Raw genomic sequence first — 23,690 nt, forward strand, 5'->3', positions numbered from 1 at the left:
TGCTCAAGTTGAACAAACACACTGTTAAGCAGCACCCAGGTTAAAAAACAAAAACAGAAAATTGCACCCCCCCGGGTCTCCCTTCTGCCATCGCCCTGCAAGGGGACCCAGCCCTGCCTCAGGACAGCAGTGGTGAATTTGCCCTCCGTTTTGAGGTTTTCCGTTGCCATGTGGTTGAACAGGTCTGTGGAGGCTCTGCAGGACGTCCACCAGGTGGCGCCAGAGAGCACTGTTGCTCAGGGCCCTGGTACCCTGCAATGGCCTCAAAGCCCCTGTGGGCGTTTCCAGAGGCCTCCCCCTTCAGGCTCACAGTCACTGCCCACGGAGTGGACTCCTAGTGCTGTGGGTCCCTCCACGCCGGCCTTCTGCCATTCAGCATGGTTTTGCTGATTCCACATCCCCCTTCCGCGAGTTCTCCAGGTCCTTCCTGGCTCCCTCCTCCCGAGCTCCCCATGGGTGCAGCTGGTGTCCTGTCTCTGCATGTGTCCTGGGCAGATTTTTGCAACACAAAGCTTGGACTTCATCCCTCCCACCCCCAGTCTCATAGTTCTTTCTGTTGGTCAGAGCTAGTGAGGTTATTTTCATGATCAGTTTACAGAATCTTGAGTCAAAATTGGTATTTGGTTGGCTTAACTCCTATATTTTATGGTTAATTTGATATGTATTTTGCAGAGGGGATAAAATTGTTCTTCAATTGATAAAGACTTTTATCCACAGATTAAAACATTTTAGTAAAATGGGTTGATGACTACATCAAAGTATAGATTTGGAAACTTTAATAACTTTTGTAATTTAACTTCCATTGGTTGATTTATATATAATGCAGGATAGATCAGTATTTCTCAAATACGGAGATATATATATATATATATATATATATATATATATACACACACACACACATACATACACACATACTCAGAGATATGGAACAAGTTTATTTTCGACTCTGAAGTTATATAGCAAATTTCTTTCTATACGTATAGTTATTCTTTGGTTTGGAGTTCCGTTCACCTGAAAGCCAGGCTCTTCCTTCAGAAATTCCTCCGGGTGTCGCACACAGAGGGAAAGCTCCAGTCTGGACCGAGCGTGATCTGAAAGCATGCCATTTGTACTGCCACCGCCTTATGCTCTGCAGCCTCAGAAATGTTAAGTATCAGTTGGTAGTCGGAAGGGAATGTTTCTGCTCTGGTCTTTGCTTGCCAGTGGGTGCTGATTTGGCAGGGGCATGCAGGAAGCTTTGAGAAGAACAGACCCACAAATGTAGGAATGGAACTCCTCCTGTTCATTCAACAAATGATTCCCTACTGTGTGCCAAGCACTGTTCTTGGAGCCGGGGGAACATTAGTGAACCAGGCAGGCAAGTCCTAGTCCTTGCGCAGGTACGTTTAGCAGAGATGACAGACAGTAAGGGAGATGGGGGAGGGCAAGGGGTGCTTGCAGGTTGCACCCTTGAGTGTTTCGTTCTAGGTTGTCATCAAAGGCTAGGTGACAGCTGAGCTGAAACAGATGGGGAACTGTCCTGAGCATATCTGAGAGGAACGATCCAGGTAGAGGAGACAGGGCATACAGGCACTCTAGGGTGGGAATGTGCCTGGCCATCGGGGGGCCAGCAGGGAGGCCCCAGGGTGGCTGCAGCCCAGGACAGAGAGGTGCACAGGGCTGGAGTTGAGTCTGGGAGGTAAGAGGAGGTGGGCCTCCTCTGCGGAGCTTCGCTCTGTGTAAGAGATTCGAGCAGAGGAGGGATGTGATCTGGCTTGAAAAGGATCGCTGGGTGCTGGCCTGAGAACAGACTGTGGGTGGCGAGGGGCTGAGCCGGAGGTCAGGTTAGAGGTGATAGTGACTCACAAGGGTGGTGGTGGGCGGAGGTGGTCTGGGTGCATTTTGAAGGTGGGTCTGAAGGCTTCCAGGGCCTGTCGGATGTGAGTCATGTTGGCCTTCAAGGATTTCGGCCGAAGCAGCTGAGTAATGTTGTCTCCACACGAAGGAGGCCAAGGAGCAAGTTTTGTAGGCAGGCAAAGGTTAACGCGCAGCTCGGGGCATTAAATTTAGGGTGTTGTTTGGAGATGCAGGCTTTATTTTTACCATGGTCAAACAGTTCTTTAAATAACTTCACGAAGTCTTATTTATTGGACTCTATGAGAGTAAATCATGACTGTTACTTGCCTTTATTATTTATACTCAAATCCATCACTCTAAATCTTTGTATGGGTAGGTCACGTGAGAAGTCGAGCACTCCCTGTGTCTGAATTTGTCTTCTCTTAGAGTGAGAAGAACTGGGGAAGAGGCAGCGTGTTACTTTTCCTTCCTGTTTGTGGTGAGTGACCATGTTTCTGGTAGTAGAATGGCATTGACCTTGTGGGTGTCTGAGGAGAAGCACTTTCTCCATCAGTCAGGAGCGTTATTTAAAAACACTCTTCTTTCTGTCCTGGAGAATACCTTCCTGTTTCTGCCATCCCCTTCTCCCAGAGGTAGGGGTTGCCAGTTAGAGTCCGATTATCTTGGGTTAAAAAAAAAAAAGGAAAAAAAGGCAATGATTACTGGAAACTTTAGGTAAAGAGTTATTGTGTACATGACTTTTTGTCTAAAGATCGAAGTCAGTTCAGCACATCATAAAGAACATCAAAGTGTTTTCACGTGTACTCCAGCTGAGCTACTTTGGTTTTAACCGGGTGGCCTTGCCTTAAAGTTAATGTTCTTTGACGTGCACTTGAACAAGGTCTTGCTCTCCTGCTGTGGATTCACAGTGGTGCCCGTGGCCTTTGAACGCCAACCAGCGCTTCATCGCTGAGAGGTGGATGTCGTGGGTGCTGTAACCACAGGCCTAGACCCGCGGGGTTTCAAAGGCGCAATGGAGGCCATGGGTGTAAAACAAAGTAAAGAAGTATCATTAACAAGAGCTGCTATCTAAGGAATTTTGTTATTTTTTAAATAAATTTGTTAGCTTTTTAGCAGTGTAAAAATGTTTTTATAATGATGGTGATACTGTCTATCTTGTGTTGATTTAAATGGTGGGAGGAGTTAACACTGTCGGTGGGAGGAGTTGACACTGTCGTGGTCCAGAGCCTTATAGGAGGATAGTGTCGCGTGTGTATGTGTGTTCACACGTACATACCATGCATTAGATAGCGACACTGAGGATAGTGTAGCGTGTGTGTGTGTGTTCACACGTACATACCATGCATTAGACAGCGACACTGAGGATAGTGTAGTGTGTGTGTGTGTGTGTGTTCACACGTACATACCATGCATTAGACAGCGACACTGAGGATAGTGTAGTGTGTGTGTGTGTGTGTGTTCACACGTACATACCATGCATTAGACAGCGACACTGAGGATAGTGTAGTGTGTGTGTGTGTGTTCACACGTACATACCATGCATTAGACAGCGACACTGAGGATAGTGTAGCGTGTGTGTGTGTGTTCACAAGTATATAACACGCATTAGCTAGTGACACTGTTCGTAGGGCTTCTCTAGGTCCGTTGGTGGAGAACCACGTTGTCCTGTTGGTGTTCGTGGTCTGGAAGCCAGCTGCTCTTTCCAGGGTCGGGCAGAAGTGGCGCCACTGAGTGTGGTTGGTGGCTCCGTGGACGTCTGGCACGACGTGGACAGCACTTTGATCGTTCCGCCTGAATTGTCGTGTGGTGTGCTCGAGTGTGATACTGTTATGTCACAGAACTGCATGCTTATGATTGTGTAATGAAAAAGGGGTATTATTTGTGCCGGACCCCGTGTATTACTATAATTAGTAGTAGCTACCGTACTTCTAAAAGTAGTAGGTATATTAACAATTAAGTCTAATATCTGAATGTCATAACCAGCAGACACAGACCTCTGCTCTCAGTAACCTTGTAAGCTGAGGAACATGTGAGTGAAGACTTGCACGTGAGACTGAATAGACTGTCCTTTACGTTAGTGGAGGAGCAGGGGTGAGAATGACATGGGTCAGTCACCAGTCCCGTCTTCCTCTGGTCTTGGTTCAGCCGCTTTGTCGTGGGGAGTATTCCAGGCAGGGAACTGAGCGCTGTGGACTGGAGCTGCTGCTCCCGTCTGCTCAGGAGAACCCTGAGATGAGGGCCCTCCGAATCGCCCGGCTCCCCGTAGGCAGCCGTGTTTTGTCACCAAGACTGGTGGAGAAGTGGGAGGTGGAGGGTGGTTGCTCCCCCAGAGATTGCCGCCTCAGTTCCCGTTGCCTCGTCAGCTTCGAGTCGGGGGGAGGAGGCAGGAACCCCGGTCTGTGGCTCAGTATCTTTGCGTTTGTTCGGGTGGCAGAAATCAATGTTGGGACTGTCACCGTGCACAGAAATGATCTATTTCTTCACAGTCTGGCTCAGTGTCTCTCCCAGGCCTGTGCTTAGGTTATGTTCGGGAAAAGTCCACTTGTTGAGGAGCTTCTCCTTGTCTGTTCACAAAAAGTCCTGTGGTTTCATTAAGCTTGTAACAGGTTCAGGTAGTGATTGAAGCCTGTCTTTCCCTTTTTCCTCCCCCGCTGTAGGACCTGCGCCTCCAATGGACACTGAGGGGTTTGGTGAGCTCCTGCAGCAAGCCGAACAGCTTGCCGCTGAGACCGAGGGCATCTCAGAGCTTCCCCATGTGGAACGGAACCTGCAGGAGATCCAGCAGGCGGGCGAGCGCCTGCGTTCCCGTACCCTCACACGCACGTCCCAGGAGACAGCAGATGTCAAGGCGTGAGTACTGGGGGGGAGGCGGGATCCGTTTCTTCTCTCCTGTCTTGGATTCGGACTCAGAGCATTGTGTAAGCAGGCCAGCAGCCTCGCTTGGTCTCCCTTCCCAGGTTTTCCAGCCTGTCTGACCAAGCCCTGAGCCCGTGTCACAAGCAGAGGTGGCCAGGATGGGAGGAGGGGAAGAGTTTTGTCCTGCAGAAACCGGGACAGTGGTTCCCGCTTGGGATCACTGACTGTGGGGTTGTAATGGCTCCCATGCGAATATTAGTCACTGTGGGCCACACAGATAAGTGTTACCCTCTGTGCCAGAGAGCACTCAGCGATGAGCAAAGTTTTTAAGAGCACTTGGGAGAAATTGATGCGCAGTCAGTGGCGAGAAGCGATCCAAGTGAGGAGTGATTGTCTGCTTATAGTCAGTGACTCCATAGGCCGCCTCCTGGAGGCCTTGGCAACGTAGCGCCTGCCAATGATTGCAGCTCGGGAAAGTGGGTGAGCGCCAGAGAGTGCAGCTGCAGAAAGTGCGGATGGCCGGACGGCCGCATGGCCGGCGGCCGGCGGCTGCTGCACGACGGTGATCGGGCTCTTGATGCCACAACTGGGCCAGGCCCGGGCCAGCTCCGGGGCCCCGACCGTTCATTAGACGTGGTCCTTGCCCTCATGGAGCCTACAGTTTTGGAAGGCAGGAGAAAACCTTGCTGCTTTCCATAGGAGTGTGATTTACTGACTACTAACTGTGCTACATCCTCTCAGCTGACTGTTAAGATTGCTGTCCCCTTATTACAGCTGAGCGGCTGAGGCTCCAGGAGGGCAGGTAATTCCCAGATCACACAACTGGTGAGCGGTGGGCCAGGATGGAGGTCCAGAAAGGCCGGCTCCAGGGCACACGCTCCCTCAACCACGATGGAAGGGCCACGGGAAGGTGGGGGGGGGGGTGCCGTTATTCGTGATCTTGGTTGGTCCGGGAAGTCACTGAGATTCTGTGTGGGAGATGTGGGTGATGGTCCAGTTCTGAATTGAACTTGAGAAGGACCGAAGGGCTGATGTTAACATGGGTACATTGTTTTGGGTACGTAATAAATGTCCCCAGAGTGAGTACAAAGGCTACATCCTTTTTCAGCTAATCTTGCAAGCTGAATGTTTTGGCTGCTCTTCTGAGTCAGTATATTTCTGTAGGCCTCCCCAGAAGTTTGTTTTTAAAGATAGTCCCAGTTAGTTTTGGTTCTGTTGGTACTGGTAAAGGCAGAGCTTTTAACTCTGCAGCCTCACAAGCACACGCAGCCAAAGGCTCTCTGCCCAGTGACCCAGCCCCCCAGCCATCCACTGGACACTTCTGCCACCTCGCCCTCCCCGCAGGCTCCTCACTGCTGCCCCTGTTGCCTGCGGCCCCCCACCCCCACCCCCGGTCTTGAGTGTGCAGGCGCCGTGCTCGGGTGCAAGGATGCTGCTGGAGCCAGAGGACCGCGATGCCAGCTGAGTTGCTATAGTTATAATTTAATTGCATCAGCGTTACAGCCTATTAAGAGCAAAAAGGGAAAATGTTTTCTTGGTAACAGTTAACAGTCATGCTCTCTTTCTTGTAAATTTCCATTCTTCCTCATCTTTTTCTACCTTAAATTCATTATTTGAGGGAGGAGGAAGTTGGAATATTGAAGGAATGGGTATAGGGTGGGGCAGGTGCTTAAAAAGAAACCCCAGGGCTGATGACTGTATTTTTCCATCTTGATAGGCAGAGCCTCGAAGTGCGCTGTGAATACGCCCGTGCGGGGTGAGGAGAGAGGGGAGAACTGAGTAGGGAATTTTTTTCTCACGTGAAGTAAATTTTGAAAGAAAATTCTGTCCTTAAGATTTTAATTAAAAATAGATTATAGGTTTAAGATTGTGAATTGTTTGGTGCTGAATTCATTTGTTTAAATACACTTTGTTGGATTTTTCATTTTAGAGAATAGATATGATAGCTTTTTGTTTCTCTGTGTCTAATATTTTTGTTCGATTTCCTTCGCACACGAAGAAGGACATGCGTCACCTGCGTGAAGGTGTTCATCGGGGGTTGGCGGGCTGTGGCCCACGAGCCTGCGGGGTTGCGTGGGAGCTCGGCCCGCGTGCCCTGTGCCGTCCGCGCTGCCGGTGCGCTGCAGCTGCGGAGCCGAGTGTGGAGACAGAGCCTGTGGGGCCCGCAAGGCCCGAGGTGGTTACTGTCAGCCGCTGAGAATGAGTTTGCCAGCTCCGGGTGTAAATGGGGAAATGAGCGGATACCCGTGTGCTCCTTGCACGGTTGAGACACAGAGTATCGTCCGTGGCTGTGACGCCCTCCTTCTCCCATCCGAGATGCCTCTTTGGATTTTTCCGCTCAAACCCAGAAGCCAAACCACCTAGAAGTGTACAGGGAAAAAGCCAGAAACCACTCTTCCTCCCTAATTTCACACTCCAGGGTAACCCATGTTGTATTAACTTGCTTATTCCTTCACTCTGTTCTCAGAAGAAAGTTGGAAGACTCATACTTCAGTTTCAAGTTCGTGCAAAGCACACATGTTTACTTGTCCCACGTTACACAGCAAATTATAACTCTGCTTATGATAATACTACTAAGCCACCTTTTTAAGCACTTACTATTTGTGAGGCACTGTGCCAAGCACTTTACATGCCTTATATAATAACTTCTTAAAATAACCCTGTGAAATAAGTGTTAATTATCTCCCTTTTATAATTGAGGGATGTCAGATAGCAAGTGGCCAAGCCAGCATTCGAATCCAGCTTGGCCAGCGAGACGCCCTCACGTTCGTAGGGCACTTCTCAGGTTTCAGAGGGTTGTCGTAGGCATTTCCTGGCCGGTGGTCTTCACAAGCCTGAGAGGAGGGAGAGGCAGGGAGTTTTGTCCGCATTTAACAGAGGAGAAGTGATGCTTGGAAAGGTGACGTGTCTCAGATCTTCAGGCAGTAAGTGACAGGTGGAGCTTGAACGCAGACCTCCTGACGTTTTTCCTGCTCCTCACAGATAGTGGAACAGTTTTTGTTCTACGTTTGTTCTTGGGACTGGAGTGTTCGGTTCCCCTCTGTGGCTTTTTGCTTGGGAGAAGCTGCTTGGTTTACTGCAGTTGGGTCTTGTAGAGGGCGGGAGACCTCTGGGTTTTTCCATCCTTAGAAGCTGGAGGTTTCTGGGACCCACCCTGTCGGCCCCCCCTCCCTGCCCCCCATCAGGGCTTCTGCACACACACTGCACAGTTTCTGCAGGCTCCAGCCACGGGGGTGACCTTTCCCTTCTGACAGTTCTAACCACTAACCCTTAACTGCCAAGGTCCTCAACACTGGCGCACCTTCAAATCACCCAGGCACTGGGGCCATGCCCACCTGTCACGCGGAGATACAGTGTCTGCGAGACAGAATGTGGCAAAAATACTTGGCAAATTTTCCTTTAACCCAGCAACCCCACTCCCGGGGATCTACCCCAAAGATACACTGGCAGAAGTTGGAAATGATGTACGCACGACGGTACTCGTCACAGCGTTATTTGTAGTAGGAAGCATTGGAAACACACGTTCAGCAGAGCGGACCGGTTGACTCGACGTGGTACGTCTGAATGGTGGAGGACTTCGCAGTAGTACGCAGGAATGGGAGTATACGCTCCCAGGGAGTGACTCCAGGACGCGTTGTCAAGTTAAGTGAAAGTACAGGGTGGAGGAAAGAGGATAGTGCTCTCATTCAGTTAAGAAAGCAGGTGAAAAACATCCACTGTTCCTGAATCTGAAGACTTAATTTCTTAAACCTAAATTTATTGGGGTAACAGTGGATAATGACATTCCAATTTCGTTCGTATAGTTTTATAGTACAACATCTTTCTACTCCGCTGTCTGCTGACCCCCTGAAGCAGACGACTTAATATTATCAAAATGTTAATACTCCCCCGTTGATCTGTAGATTCAATGTAGTCCCTGTCAAAATCCCACCTGTTTTTTTTGTTTTTGTTTTGTTTTGTTTTATTTTGCAGAAATTGAAAGTTGATCCTAAAATCCATATGGAAATGCAAGGGACCTAAAATAGCCAAAACAGTATTTAAAAAGCAGAAGAAAGTTGGAAGACTCATACTTCCAGTTTCAGAACTTACTGCAGAGGTGCGGGAGTCAGGACTGCGGGGTGCTGGCATAGGGACAGACACACGGATTACTCGCGTGGAATTACGAGTCCAGAAGTGAACCTGTGTGTCTGTGATCAGCGCACTTCCAACAAGAGAGCCACGAGCATTCGGTGTCTCCAGCACCTGTTGCTGGGTACCTGCACGCAAAGGGTGAAGTCAGACCCCTGAACTCCAGATGGAATGCAGACCTGAGTATAAGGGCTAAAAGTTTAAAACTCTTAGAAGAAAGCAAGGTATAAATCTCCCTGACCTTACGTTAGGGGGAGCCTGGTCAGGTATGGAACCAAAAGCAACAAGAAAAGACCTCTGTACCGATTGAAATAAGGCAAAACAAAAAACTTGTGTGCTTCAAAGGACTCCATCGAGAAAGTGAGTGAGGAACCCACAGAATGGGAGAAAATATTTGCAAATTATACATCTGAGAAGGTAATTATATCCAGAATATGTGAAAAAAAATTCTTACAACTCAAAAATAAAAAAACAGCCCAATTTAAAAATGAGCAAAAGATCAGGGTAGACATTTTCCCAAAGAAGATACATACATTTCCAGGAAGCAAATGAAAAGATGCTCAGCATCCCAGTCACCAGGGAAATGTGCATCGAAACCACCGGAACGTACCACTTCTCTCTCTCTCTCTCTCTCTCTCTCTCTCTCTCTCTCTCTCTCTCTCTCTCTCTCTCTCACACACACACACACACACACACACACACACACACACACACACACACACACGAGGAAAGCCGGAATCAAAAGGACAGGCAGTAACACGTGCCGCTGAGAACGTGGAAAGAGTGGAAACTCTCATATCCTGTGGGTGGGATATAAAGTGCGGTAGCCGCTGTGGAAAGCGGTCCAGCATTTTCTCAAAAGGTTGAACACAGCGTTACCACACAACCCAGCAGTTCCGCGCCTGGCGGATACCCAAGAGAAATGAAAGCAACTGTCCACCCAAAAACTCGTACATGAGCGTTGAGCAGTATTGATATGAGCCGAAAAGTGGAAACAAACCGCGTGTCCCTCAGCTGGCGAATTGGTGAGGGACGGGAGGCGTGTCCGTACAGTGGAATACTATTTGGCAATAAAAACGATGAACTACTAAGACCTGAGTCAGCGTGGATGAACCTTGCGGACATTATGCTGAATGAAAGAAGTGTCGCCAAAGAGTACATCCTGTATAGTTTCGTTTATGTGCAGTGTTTAGAAAAGGCACATTTATACGGACAGAAAGTAGATTGGCATTTTGCCTAGGGAGTGGGTAGGCTGGGGGACGTGGGGAGTGACTGCTGATGGGCAGGGGGTTTATTTTGCGGGGTGATGAAAAGGTTCTAAAGTTGATTGCGGTGATAGTTGTACAACTCTGTGAATATACTAAAGCTCACTGAATGATACTTTTTAAATGGCTGAGTTGTATAGTATGTGAATTATATCTCAGGAAACCTGTTATGAACAGGGAAGGAGGGAGTTACCAGGGCATCACCCAGCACCAATCAGAATCCTTGGGAGGAAAGTCGCCTGGGGGATTCTAATGGGCAGCCAGGGCAGGGAGCCTGTGTCAGCTGTTAAGGATGGTTAGGAGAGAGAGGCAGGATTACCCGTCCGCTATGGTAACTGGCCCCAGGATGGCATCGCGTTTGATGTGTATGTGGAGGAAGCACAGTCTACAGTGGGGAGCCCTCCGAGCACGCGCCATCGATTTCTGTAGCACTTAGCAGGAGAGGAGTAAACGTGACAAGTCCTCTTCTTCTCCGGCCAGTCTGCCCAGGATTGGGAGTTCCAGGTGGCAATGCGTAGATGTCAGGGTCACTTACGCCGCCCAGTGGTCTAGCATCTTCTAAGTTACTCAGAAAGCGCACAGATTTTGTCAGGGGATTTTCAGATACTAAATCGTAATCCAAAAGCAACAGTCTGGACAGTCTAGATCCCCTAAGTTTCTTTCAGAAAGTGTTCTAGATATCAGTGAGACTGTGATTTTTTTTTTTTTAAACTTCTTCCGTTGTTACATTGCCTCAGATAAGTAGAAATGAAGCTTACTGTATTATTCCCATCTCTCTTCAAAAACGTGTATTAGTCAGGTGACAGCCTCCTGTATTATTGGACTGGGCAGCAGAGAGGGAACTCGAATCAGGAATACGTGGCACCTGATTGGCGTTTGAAGAGATGCCGTGGAGAGCTGGCCTAGGATTCTGGCCTGGCTGCTGTTTGTCGGTCATCCATCGTCCGGGACTTTCTGCTTCCTCGGCTAATGAATAGTTTGGACCAGGCTACTCTGAAGCTCCGAAAGTTTTGTGGTTCGCTGTTATCTGGGTTTACAGAAGCTGTAGACAGAGGGTGGCGGCTAAGAGCAGAGCTCGACTGGGTCTGCTCTGTCCTGGCTCCGTGACTTCGGATTGGTTGGTTAACCTCTTTGCACCTTAGTTCCCCCATCTGTCAAATGGGGATTGAGAATATCATCGGTCTCACGATGCTCTTTACTGGAAAATGTTTGGAGCAGTCGGCCTGTTATTTTATTGATACACTCTCATGTTACTCTTGACAAATCTCTCACTCTAGTTCAGGCACAGTCAGAACTTTCACTTGGCCAGATGCGACATGGGTCTGTTATTTCAGGTGGCAGATCTTTGTGGAAAGGTGTAAGACAACCGTGTAAGCGTCTAGGCGTTGTATAGGAAATTTTGGATAGAAAATACTCTCCGGTATTATGTGTAGCTTACTAGGAGTCTTAACCCTACTCTTTCCTCCCTGTCCTGTACCCCCACATAGGTCAGTTCTCCTTGGGTCTCGGGGACTTGACATATCCCACATCTCCCAGCGCCTGGAGAGCCTGAGTGCGGCCACCACCTTTGAGCCTCTCGAGCCTGTGAAGGACACGGACATTCAGGTAAGGGCTGCCCGGTGTGTGGAACCCAGGCTGAAGGTCCTGGCCCCTGGTTCACCAGCTGATTCTCGGTTGCTTTGTTAATTCTCTGCTTCCTCAGATGTTAAGAGAATGGGAGGCTCAGCTTTGGAGATTGACTGGGGGAATATTGGGTTATTTTCAGAGTGCTCTGCGAGGCTGACTTTAAGCAAGCAGTGCCGACCTGCACTTTTAGATTATTATAATTGTGAGAGCAGACTTCTCTTCCTTCCTTGGGCTTAATCCAAGGCACAGAGACATTAGTTGTATGTTTCTACTGCCTTCTTTGCTGGATCTCAAACAATTCTACTATTTGTCTTCCACATTTCTTTTCTACGTCTTGCTTGCACTGGTTGGCAAAGAGCTGGGGAAACTTAGAGTACTGTTTACTAAAGCCCACTCATTGATTTCTAGGAAGTATTTGGCTGCATTAGTGGCACCCGGAAATTGTCTAATAGAGCACTCCAGTCTCATTTAGCCGAGGACAACACTGGCGCAATTGATTGCTCTTCTGACCTAATCAGAAACTGATACACGTGTGTGCACGTGTGTGCTTGCCTGCCAGAACTGTTGCGGAGTTGGAACACTGCATTTGTGTTAGAGTGAAGGGACAGCAGGGTACCATTTTTATTACTGATTTACCTTTGAGTCGAAAGGACCCAGGTGCTGCAAAGGCAAACCCTAGCACAAATGGAGGCTAATTGTGTTACCACTTGGGCTCGGTTTGAATTAGCACTCTGTACCCCACTACCCAGTGCAAGAGCTGATTTAATCCATCTGAGGGCCACAGTTCCGTATTTATTCCAGTTCGGAAACCTAAAGCTCTGTACTTTCAGTTGAGAGTTGAATTAACTGTAGATATCCATTATTTTTCCTGTTGTTGATATGCTCCCAGAGAATGGAGATCCAGGTTTTTTCGAACTTTATGTACTAAATTACATTTTGCCTGACACCTTATAGATGCTTTCTTATTTCCATGTAATCTTAAAATGACATGTATATTTAACTTTTTGAGAACATTTTAGTTTTAGCTGTTCCCTTCCCATCCTTCTATTTTTACTGCTTGATGCTCTGTAAGCAAATACTTATAACAGGAATGAAGTGGGTAAATGGGATAGAGGTCAAATAATTTGAATAATCATCATGTATTTTGGGGCATACCCCTAGCAATACAGAAAGAAATGGTACTTGCTGAAAGGTGGTTGTTTGAGTGTTTTGATGTTTAACATACCAAAGAAGTTGTTTATTTTTATTTTTATTTTTTTTATTTTTAAAGCTAACTGCTTTTTGGAGTTTTCTTTGGCATATTTATAACCCACATATGGAATACTCAGCCACAGTTAGTGGTGCGCTGTGTGAATTCCCACTGATGCGCTCCAGTTTGGGGGTTGAGGAGGAACGCCAGGTTCCTGAATGCATGGAGTCGTAATGATCACTCATTCTGACCTTCCACTTGACACGTGAACACTCCCTTCGACACCCCCATCTGATGTTTGCGAGCAGTGCGCGCCTGGTCAGATTAGAGTTTCTTGATTTGGGGTGAGTGTGGCTAAGTGTTTTGCCCAGGCCACCGGGACATCTTCGAGCAGAAGGATGCTTTCAGAATTTTACCTCTCAGCTGGGCTTTTCCTGAATAGCTTCAGAAGTGCAAAATGGTCAGTCCGAGGTAGCTTTTGACTAATTGAGAATTGAGCGTGTAGGCCTGACGTAAAGACTTACTGGTTTCAAAGTAAGTCCTCTATTGACTTCATCTTCGTTCCAGCGCAGGTTTTGAAGGAGATTTAACTTTCAAAGGGCTGAGACTCAGGCTTGGGCTGAGACTCAGGCTTGATCTGAGACAGCTCCAGTTACAGTAGGGGGCTTTCAGCTGTATTGTGCGCACCATAGTGTCGGGTCCCCGCCTGACTTCCTGTGGGGCAGTCAGGTGTAAGAAGAACCAAGCCAGCGCTCATCCACAGTGTGGAATTGTCTTCCTCTTACTTGTTCTCATAATGTGTCTGTTATCCAAGAAGAGTTAACTTGGAAATTTTCAGGTTTTCGTTTTTAGAAAATCCAGATGTACTTTCTGATGGGCGTTTTTTTCTCATTTATAGTAACAGCTTTATTGAGATGTAATTCACATACCACAAATCTGATGGATTTTTGTGTGTGAACTTCTATTTGCCAACCAGTGTGGTTTTGAGATGAGAGTGTACCCTAGTCCCCTGTGTCCGGTACCAGTCAGAGTGAATTTGTCACGTCAGTTTATAAATTCACAAAAGCAGATGCTGGAGGACTCGGACAGAGGCTGTCCCAGACTGGCCCAGACTGCACCATTCATTGTTTGCGTGGGAGCTTGAAAAGGCATTTCCCCACATGTACATCTGTAGATACATGGGTAGTCCTTTCCTTTGGGGTAAACGTTGGTTATGTTTCCTTCTGTTTCTAATGGAGCTTGAAATTAATAGGGCTATTTGTTGTCACCGTTTTCTTCGTCATAATCAGTGACGTTGGCAGGCACTGAGAACGCGTTTTTAAAAGATTGCTGTGGCCAGCAAAGGTCACATGTTTCAAAAAACCAAAACCACTTAAATATCTGTATGGCTGATGCTGGTAGAATTTTTAAATATGTTTATTGATTTTACTTTTTGGAAAATGTCATAAAGAAGGACTGCACATTTGTGTAATAGAGGTGGAGAGCAATAACTGTTCATAGGGCGTGTTACCAAAATGATTGTCCTGTCCTGTTCTGAGTGACTTAAGGTGCTTGTGAGTACAAGTCTCCTCACAGAGACTCACTTGCTCGCTTCTGTCTTTGGAAAAAAATAGAGGGCAGATCACATAGCTTTATTATGACCTGAAGAGACCTAATATACCATGGACGATGAGTACTCTATAGTAACGAAGTACAGCTTTACACAGTTCAGTCATATCCTGGGCTTTTCCACTAGATTACATGTATATTGCAAGGAGGCTGTGCAGAAATAGCCTGAGTTGGTCATAAAAAATGGAAGCTGCAACTTCTCAGCGTTAGCCCGCATGTTTCCAAATGGCATTAGACCAAAATATAATACTATTACTGCATTAGATTCCTTGGGCTGCCACAATGATTTACCACAAACTTAGTGGCCTAAAACATTAGAACTTTACCCCTTACACTTCTGGAGGCCGGAGTTGGAAATGAAGGTGTTGGCAGCACCATCCTCGCTCCGAAGGCGCTGGGGAGAAAATCCCTCTTCCGGCCACTGGTGGCTCCTGGCATTCCTCGGTTGTCTCTGCCTTCAGCTGCACAGGTTTTTCCTCGTGGTGGCCAACTGTGCCTCTCCTTTCTTTTTCATAAGGGCTCTCCTCGTCATTGTTTAGGGCCTACCCTAAATCCAGGACAGTAATGTGTTTGAGGGATTTCCGTCGAGACATTTTCAACTAGAAATAGTCTGCTTTACAAAAGCATTGGATACCTAGTTACTGGGGTAAGGGTAAGTGGGATTAAATCATGGTGCTTTTCTAAGGTAGGAAGAGCTAGTGCATGCGTGTGTATTTCCACTTCAGCCACCCACGCGGCCTGACCTTTTCTCTTCTCTGTTCTCTGTAGGGCCTCTGCTCGCCACCTTCCTTTAGCGTGGAGTAGGACCCCTGAAAGGTCCAAGCCCTAACTGCAGCCTGACACTCAGCCTTCCTTAGACGCCTTCCTTTAATAGTCTTTTCAGATCGCTCTTCCCCATGACTTCCAAATTCAGTATGTTGGCTTTACCACTTAAGAAAAAAACCTTTCTGAATGTTCCCCCACAAAGTAAACAGAAATTTAGAATGTGTTGTTGGAATTGATTTAGCAGCTAACTCAAATCTTAGATAAGTGAAAATTTAACCTTTTAAGAAGAAAAAAAAATCCTATACTGAAGGTCTTTATAATCTGTCTAAATTTCCAGATGGAAATCTGTCCTTTGTGAACAAAGAAAAAAAGAAATCTTTCTTTTTTAAAAGATTTTATTTATTTATTTTTAGAGAAGGGGAAGTGAGGGAGAAAGGGAGAAAAACATCAATGTATGGTTGCCTCTCATGCACACCCCCCAACTGGGGACCTTGCCCACAACCCAGGCATGTGCCCTGACTGGGAATCGAACCAGCGACCCTTTGGTTCGCAGGCCGGCACTCAATCCACTGAGCTACACCAGCCAGTGCGATAAAAGGAGCAGAGAATAAAATAACTATAAGAAAATTAAAGTCAGGGAAACTGATATATCACCTGTAAGACTAATGGCGCAGTAATAATTGACTTGTTCAAACCTTGTTTTGAGTACCATACCATGTCTATAATACGATATTTGTTATTTCCTTTTTTCTGTGTTTGGCCTTGAAAATGTAGAGTATGTTCAGATCACTCTTAGCTTATCTTTTAAACAATCAGAAGAAAATAAATGGCTTTGGCTAAGTATAAAAATGAATCACACAGCTGGTGTAACCCCTTATTGTTACATAATCTTAAGTTGTTATTTTCATCATTTATCTTTTACCTTTATATCTTCGGAATTAAGATACTGCTGCTTAAATGCGACTATGTATACCAGTGAAGAGGAAAAGTGGATGTGTTGCTTGCTGATTGCGGGTTTGTAGCACTGGCAAGTTCTCCGGGGGAACTGGTTTCGGAAGTCCTGTGGCAGTCTGTTGGAAAGAGGGTCAGACTTGCCCAGAGTGATTCGCGTGCTAATAGTGGCTCTCGGGGAGACCGCTGGCAAAATGTTACTGTGTAGGGAAAAGCGCAGCAAGCTTTCCCTCGCTCCAGTCAGTTGAGGGGAAAGTGCATTCAGAACCAGTGGAGGAAATGCAGTTGTCACTGTCACCTGTTTCTAGAAATTGGCACTGCTGAGCTTGTGTACCAAGGAGAGGTCTTATCAGAGCTGCTGTAGTAAATTAAGGAAGAGATGAGGGTCATTCATAAGAGTTACATCTATTTGCTCACTGATAATTTTTATAACAGTTCTGAGAAGTGGTCTAAGTAGGGAAAATGTGCCTATGCTCCCTGTTGTTTCTGCTGTTAATACTGCTTGAGCAGGCTTCTCTGCACACAAATGGTGACCAAGGCCAAACAGATTACTAGAAATTTTGAATTGATGGACTCTGAAGGTTCGACTTTGCTCTTTAAATGTTTTCACAAATGAAAAGATAGGAGACCGTTGCTTGCAGTCTCATCGGGTGAAGCTTCTTAGTTAAGCGGGTGTGTCTATTGGCCTCCTCTGTTTCGTTCCTCTGGCCCCCCGAGGGAACTTTAGGGTACCCTTTCTTTTGAGGTTTTAAAGGACCTGAGCAGACACTTTAATCTTGCCCTTTCCCAGCTTATAACAGCTGCCTGTTCTGGACTGAACACACCTATAGCTAATGCTCTTGGGTTCACTAGCAAATGAGTCCAGTTCTCACCAGACCCAGCTCTGTTAGAGAGAAGCCCTTTATGGAACTAGCACCGGGCACTTTCGGCTGTGGGAGCCGAGTGCACGTGGCAAAGACACGTCCCGCTGCACCTGGTGTTCTTGTGCAGGTCGTCGTCACACCAGCTCCGTCTCTTGTGTGAGCCCCGCGGTGTGCGTACGACCCCCCACTTATCAGATATGTGTGCTGCTCCTTGGTGTTAAGTCTTGGCCCAGGGCGGAGCTCAGGGCTGGTGAGAGCCAGCGAGCGCGTGGAAGGAAGAGAGCAGTCGTCTGCGCAGAAGCAGGTGAGTGTGCCGCCCTGTTCTGTGTTTGTAACGGCTGATTGCTGTAGTGAGTACTGAGGTGGTTCAGTTTTTCTGTCGTGGTCAGGGGAAAGGTCGGCACGTGGCCTGGCGGCAGAGTCAGCGGTACAGTGTGAAAGTCTCCTTGGAGTGGAATTAAAAGTGGTAACCCTGGAAATCAAGTGGGTGTTAAAGGCATTGCCTGTGGAGTGAGAAACTGCTTTTAAGTGAGCCAGGGATATAAGATTTCAGGTTTTCACTTGTCCATTTACTCTTATCCTGAATGCGGGGCCCTGACAAGAAGCAAGTAAGTGGATGCTGAATGCATTGGGAGCAAGTAGGAAATGACAAGGCGCTTTGTCTTCCCAGAGGTTTCTAACCGCCTGTAGTGAGCAAGGGAGTATCAATTACCAGCTTAAGGAACTTGGAATGGTTCAGTAGGAGTTTTGGGGGAGAAGCCCAGGGCTGAAGTACTTATCTAACAATTTAGTAGAGCACTTCAAATATTGGCCGGGCTGTGGCACCTTTGAACTGGAGCTGAGTCACCCTCCCTCCTTCGCGAGGTGTCTCTTAACCTGCCCGCATCTGTCGGTGCCCCAGCGCTCTGCAGCTGCCTTCATCTTCAGTCTGGCATCTTCGAATTGCTTGGCTTCAGGATCCAGCAATGGGCGCGTCTTTGTATCTGCAGAACTGTTTGACGCTGGAGTGGGTGTGATTTAAACAAGGGCTCAAACCTCCGTGGAATGCATCACTGTAAATCAGGCTCTCATTCCCAGACGGCAGCCCTGGACCCTGTGCACCACTTCGGTCTGCTTGCCAAGGTGCCCTGTGATCTCTTTCTGTTTTGGAATGTTCGATCCAGGCTTTTTAGGCCTGCAGTCTGATGTGGCTCCTTGCGTTGGTGGTGGTTGCAGAGCGTGCCTCCTCTGTTACAAAACTTTGGGACCCGGGTTCCCACTGTTGCCACTAAAATTCCACATTCTGGGAGGGAACTGAGAGAAGGGCTCCAACAGGGCAGACTCTTGGTTTTGCTTTTTGGTTGGTTGGTTTGGTGGGGACCAGGAAAAGCGGCTGAGAGGTAGGATGGGCAGCATCCTCTGCTGACAAGACCTGTCCTAGAATTTCTCTTACTACAGAGCTCTTGGGCCTGGTGTGTATTGCTTTCTCCTTAAGCGGTTCCCTGTTTCACCAGTGCTTGCTTCCATCTTGCACTCCAGACATCAGGAGGTTGAGCAGGTCCCCCGGGATCAGGTCACTGGCAGCCCCTGGTCTGCAGCACTAATGGTCTGCCGTGGCCCTTAGTGGTGCACGCACTGCCTTGATTTTCCTGGAGGACAGAAGGGCAAGTCCTCGCTTTTCACTGCGGAGTGGCCTTGAGGCCAAGATTCCATCGGCAAAGCCCTGCCTGTGCTTTCCAGAAAACGGCAGTACTTGAAGCAGCGGAGCCGGATCTGCTGAGCAAGGCTGGGCGTGACACAGCTCCCAGGCAATGTACAGAAAGGACCCTTGTCTTAGAAAATACCTTCGCAGCCAGGACTGGGCTATTTCATTGCGAAACAAAGGGGACAGGCAGGTCAGCAGATCACAAGTGGGTAGTGCGGGTTCACCGGCTGACTTTTATTATTACTACCCTGCTTGGTTTATTTCTTTGAATGGCATGACCAAAAGGACATGGGGGAACAGTATTCTCCATTCCCCACATTTCTTTAGAAAAAATTATTTGTCTGTTTTAAAATGCTGTCACTATCCTAGGGACAGGTAGAAACAGCTGCGGGAGGTTATAATATGCTTGATTTGCTCCAGTTACCAAAACACGCTGCTGTGATGCTGTCTGGGAGTGCTTTGTCCTCTCTCATTAGATCTCTCGTACCCGCAGTGCATATCCCTCTGTCTCAGCAGCACCAGCCTCTGAAGGAGCAGGAACCGGTGGACCCTTGAAGGGCCATGGGCGTTTGCAGTGGTGCTTGATTGTGTGATGAGATCCCAGACTGCCCGGGCGTCTTCGTGTTGGAGGAGTTTGGTGGTGGGTGGTGTTCACTCAGAAGGTGCTTGTGGAATTAGTGCTTCTCAAACAAGCTGTTTTTTTTTTCTTTCAAGTTTATGTCAAACTGAGAGATACTTTTATAAAATAGAGTAAGAATGGATTAACCAGGAAAAAAAGAAATGAAAGATATGTAAAATACAAGACACAGATTTTAAAATTAAATTTAATTTATGTAAAATTACTCTGTCAGATTGCTATAAAAGTTTCTAAATGCTTACCCTCAGTTTTTGTCCTTATCTGCTGCAGACTGGGAGCAAACTCTTTGCAGACTGGTATTCCTTTCCTTCCACCACACTATGGGTAGTGCCAGTTTAAGTAGCTGTGTTTTCGCCCTGGTTGGTGTGGCTCAGTGGATTGAGCACAGGCCTGTGAACCAAAGGGTCGCAGGTTCAATTCCCAGTCAGGACACATGCCTGGGTTGCAGCCGGGTCCCCAGTAGGGGGCGCACAAGAGGCAACCACACATTGATGTTTCCCTCCCTCTCTTTCTCCTTCCCTTCCCTCCTCTCTAAAAATAAATCAATCAAAAAAAGAAAAGAAAACCCCTTTAAAAAATAAAAATAAAAATAAATAAATAGCTGTGTTTTCGCCCTTCTTCCCTTCCCTCCCCTTCCCTTCTTTTGTTTAGTTAAGTGTTCCCTGCTGGCACCAAAGACCAGTTTGAATTCCTGTCTTCCGGTTTAAGCCAGCTAAAACTGGTGGGGCAAAGCTGGATTTACTGAACATTTATTAGGTCCAGACACTGCCAAGCACTTTCTGGGCTTCCTCATTTAATCCTTTCGGTAACCGCCTGGGGTGGATACTGTTGTTCGCCCCCATTTCACTGATGAGGAGCCCAAGGTGCGCCAGACTTGAACTCCCTTCCGTTGGTCTGAGTTCAGTACGGTGTCCTTAGCCCCCTACGTTATAAATTTCACCTACAGACTAAGAGCCTTTTAGAAAAGGAGTGACTTTTCAGGATGTATTTGGAGGAGGGAGGTAAGGGATGTATGAGATAGAAGTATAACTGAGTGCTCATTTAGAGCCAAATAAAAAGTAGAAAGCCCACTCCGGATGTGGTGGGCATTGCCTTGATTTGTATAAGTTCAGTAATAAAATAATGTTGAATGGGGAGAAAGTGGAACATGCTTTTCAAACCTTGGTACAAACCCCCGCTGGTTTGGGGGTTGGGGGACATCAGTTTTGCAGGAAGGCCGAAGCCGTTTCATCCGTTTATCTTCTCCAAGTGCTTGCTTTTTTCCGGACATAGTTTTATGCTTTCTGAGCTGTCGGTTTAATTTACTGTCTGCAGCTCAGCCCGTTACTTCTCGGGTTTGCTGCCCTACAGGTGCACAGCAAAGGATTTCTGTGAAGTCCTGGAGCAGCTTTAGTCTTGAAACGCCAGGGCTTTGTGCTTTGGAAATAGGTTGTGTTCGGCTTCTTGCTTGATCATCTTTGTTTTGTTTTGCTTCTGAAGCTGAGCTTGAGTTAGAAGGATGATGCTAGAAGCAATTTAAAGGGCACATAAAATTTTTACTGTAATCCTGAACTATTGATTGTTGACTTCTTTGTAGGCTTGATGCAGACCCATTTCCTTACTTAGCGTCTCACTGGCCATTAGGGCTTGGCAGTGTGCCGGAGTGTTGAAATCTCGCATCTTGTAATACGATTTGGCTGTCTAAGGGCGTTGTGTGCGGCTGGCTTTTAAAGACACAGCAAAGCCTTCCACTTTGCGTTTGCTCCAGAACGGAGGCAAGAGTCTCCCTGTACAGCAAAATTGCTCACTTCTAGGAGACAGCATAGAAGTGAGGAGTTGACATGCCAGAGCATGCTAATACCTGAAGTCATACAAATTGGTACCCTCAGGGCTAACTGGCTCTTTTAAAGAACTGCAAACAAACCCAGCAGAATTTCACAGAGTAGACGAGGCAGGAAACCAAGAAGTCCTGATGATGCTCCAGAGCAGGGCTCAGTTAAGCACTCCCGCGGAAGTGGCCCTCGGCGTGCACCGATGCCACTCTCCAGGCACGAAGTCGAAACTAGGGTCTCGCCGCGGGGCTGGTTCAGTGCCCTGCTCTCGGAGGGAGCTGGGCCCAGAGTGGGTGGAGAAGTACCCAGCGTCTGTAACAGACTTCCACCCTCTTCCTTCACAGCCTGGACACCTCTTGACTGGAATAGAGGGCGAGCCTCCCCTCTTGAGGGAGGGTGGAAGGGTTAGATGACAAGGAGACTTTGCATTTGGGATTCTCAGAGTGTGAATGAGAACCAAATGCCTTCAGTAGGAAAATGCACCTTTCTCCCTAATTCTCAAACTAAGACGTGCTTAAGTTAGAGAACTTGGAAAATGGCTCCATAGAGCTTTCTTGATGGCTCTCCTGCCCCTCGAAGTTGCTGGACAGCCACCATTTGGGGTTTTAAATTGTGTGGACCAGGTACTTGAGACTAGGGAACATCTGTTTGACGTGACGAGGGAAACAGACGTATTTTATGGGGAGGTGAGGTATTGGCCCAGGAAGCATGTGTTAGAGATAGACTAGGAAAATGGCTCTCACTGTTCAGAGTTGGCCGAGTTCTGTAAATGAACCGTCCTCTCCTGTACTGTAATGGTGAGGCTTCCTTCCTACCGTTTGAAAGGGATCTGAAACGTGCATCATTTCACCGTCCCCCTCAGCTATTTGGAAGAATGGTTATTGAGAAAGTTCCGTGACCTTGTCCTAATTTGGAAGATTTAGGGGAAAGTAAGTAACAAGCCAGAGATTTTATGTGATATGTGAGGGGCACACTACTAAGCCTTCCATTTGTCCTTCGCCATCTGGCTCCTCACCGCGGTGCTGAGGTGGACGGATTGAACGGGTGTTGTCATCTTCTTTACTAGAAGGGGAAGGAGCTGAGGCCAAGACACAGAGATTAGTTACTGTCTAAGGTGGAACTTGAACCCAGAGCATCCTTACCGTCAGGACTGGCTCCGGGAGGCATCATGGGGTGGACCCGTTGGGTGAGTTCCACATTACTATTTTGTGCAGAGACATTAAGATCTTTTTGCCACTGGTCAAGTTTCTTGATGTTTTGGTCCTTTCTCTCCTCCCAGACCTTCACTTACCTGTTTTCTTTGAAGCAACATCTCTGTTTGCTCCTTTCCATGTGAGAGACTTGCTGGGTACTGAACTCAGCTGTAGGGATGAAAGTGCTCCTTCAAGGAGTCAGACTCTAACCTGAGTGGTGACAGACCTCCTTCTCGCATCTCAGACGCACTTCGGGACAAAAAGTGGTGCTGATGTTCGCTGCTGCTGCTGCTGACATAGTTTACGGATGCCCTGTACTCGAAGGGGCTCAGGATTTCTTGAGATTCTCCCAGAGAGCCTTTGAGCCTGGTTTATGCCGAGTAGGCCATTGTGCCACCAAGCACATGCAAAGTAGCAACCCAGAACAAAGTCATATGTGAAACTTTAGGTGAACTAGACTGTCAGGCTTTAGAGCAGATTGGGGGAGAGGTTTTCTGTTTGTTTTTGTTTTTGCCAGTTTTTTGCTTTCTGTTTCACCTTCCCTGTTCTCTTCCTTTCTTCTGGCTATCCTCACTTCTTCTTTTTGTTTTTTGTCTTTTCTCCTTTCCTCCTTTCACTCTTGCCTGCCTGCTGTCCTTTGCATCCCACGTTCCCTTCCCCTCTCTCCCAGCCTTTTAGACTGGCTCTCATTCCGAGCAGCCATTGCTAATGCGAGTGTGCCTCCTTTTTTCCGATCAGGTATTAGCTGTGCAGTTGTGGCTGTGGGATGGCTCCTGCAGTCTGGGAGCACGTGCCCTCCGAAGCCATCTTGCTGTATAGAGTGAGCACAGACTAGCTGTAAGGCTGCACCCAGCCGGTGGAGAGGCGGTTGTGTGGGAGTCTGACCATGCTGGCGGGTCTCTTCCTTATGTGCTCTCCTGACTTGTGTTTTCTGCATTTGCAAACCCTGAAGAAGTGGAATTTAGTTTCTCCCTCTAGCTAATCTGCTCATCTTTGCCTCTTTAATGGGCACCCTGAAGTTGCATTTCCTTATTTTTGGCCCTTGCTCAAAGCTTCTGCTTCTGTTCTACTTTTGTGCTTTTGGTGCCTGACTCAGCTTGATATTGAAGGTGTGTGAGGGTTTTCTGTTACAGTACATAGCAAAAGGGTTGATTATCTGTAAAGTCACATCCTAAGTAGAGAGGATGACGGGGAAGAAAATGACCAAGGATATTTAATTTTGTTTCTCGTGTTTTAAGAAGGAATTTGTAAATTAATCTAGCTCCTGCCTTCATA

At 47.4% G+C, this 23,690-nt stretch overlaps 1 protein-coding gene across 1 annotated transcript in view; it reads left to right on the forward strand.

Annotated features, from left to right (window-relative positions):
- Window positions 1-23,690, forward strand: part of NUP93 (nucleoporin 93) — an 85,441-nt gene that overhangs the window by 7,154 nt on the left and 54,597 nt on the right. The window contains exons 2-3 of the mRNA XM_024551421.3: window positions 4,497-4,689; window positions 11,576-11,693. Of these exons, the coding sequence (XP_024407189.1) occupies window positions 4,511-4,689; window positions 11,576-11,693 (297 nt within the window). The 5' untranslated portion in view covers window positions 4,497-4,510. The remainder of the gene's footprint in view (window positions 1-4,496; window positions 4,690-11,575; window positions 11,694-23,690) is intronic.

This window comes from Desmodus rotundus, chromosome 12 (assembly GCF_022682495.2).
Source record: "Desmodus rotundus isolate HL8 chromosome 12, HLdesRot8A.1, whole genome shotgun sequence".
Classification (NCBI taxonomy): Eukaryota; Metazoa; Chordata; class Mammalia; order Chiroptera; family Phyllostomidae; genus Desmodus; species Desmodus rotundus.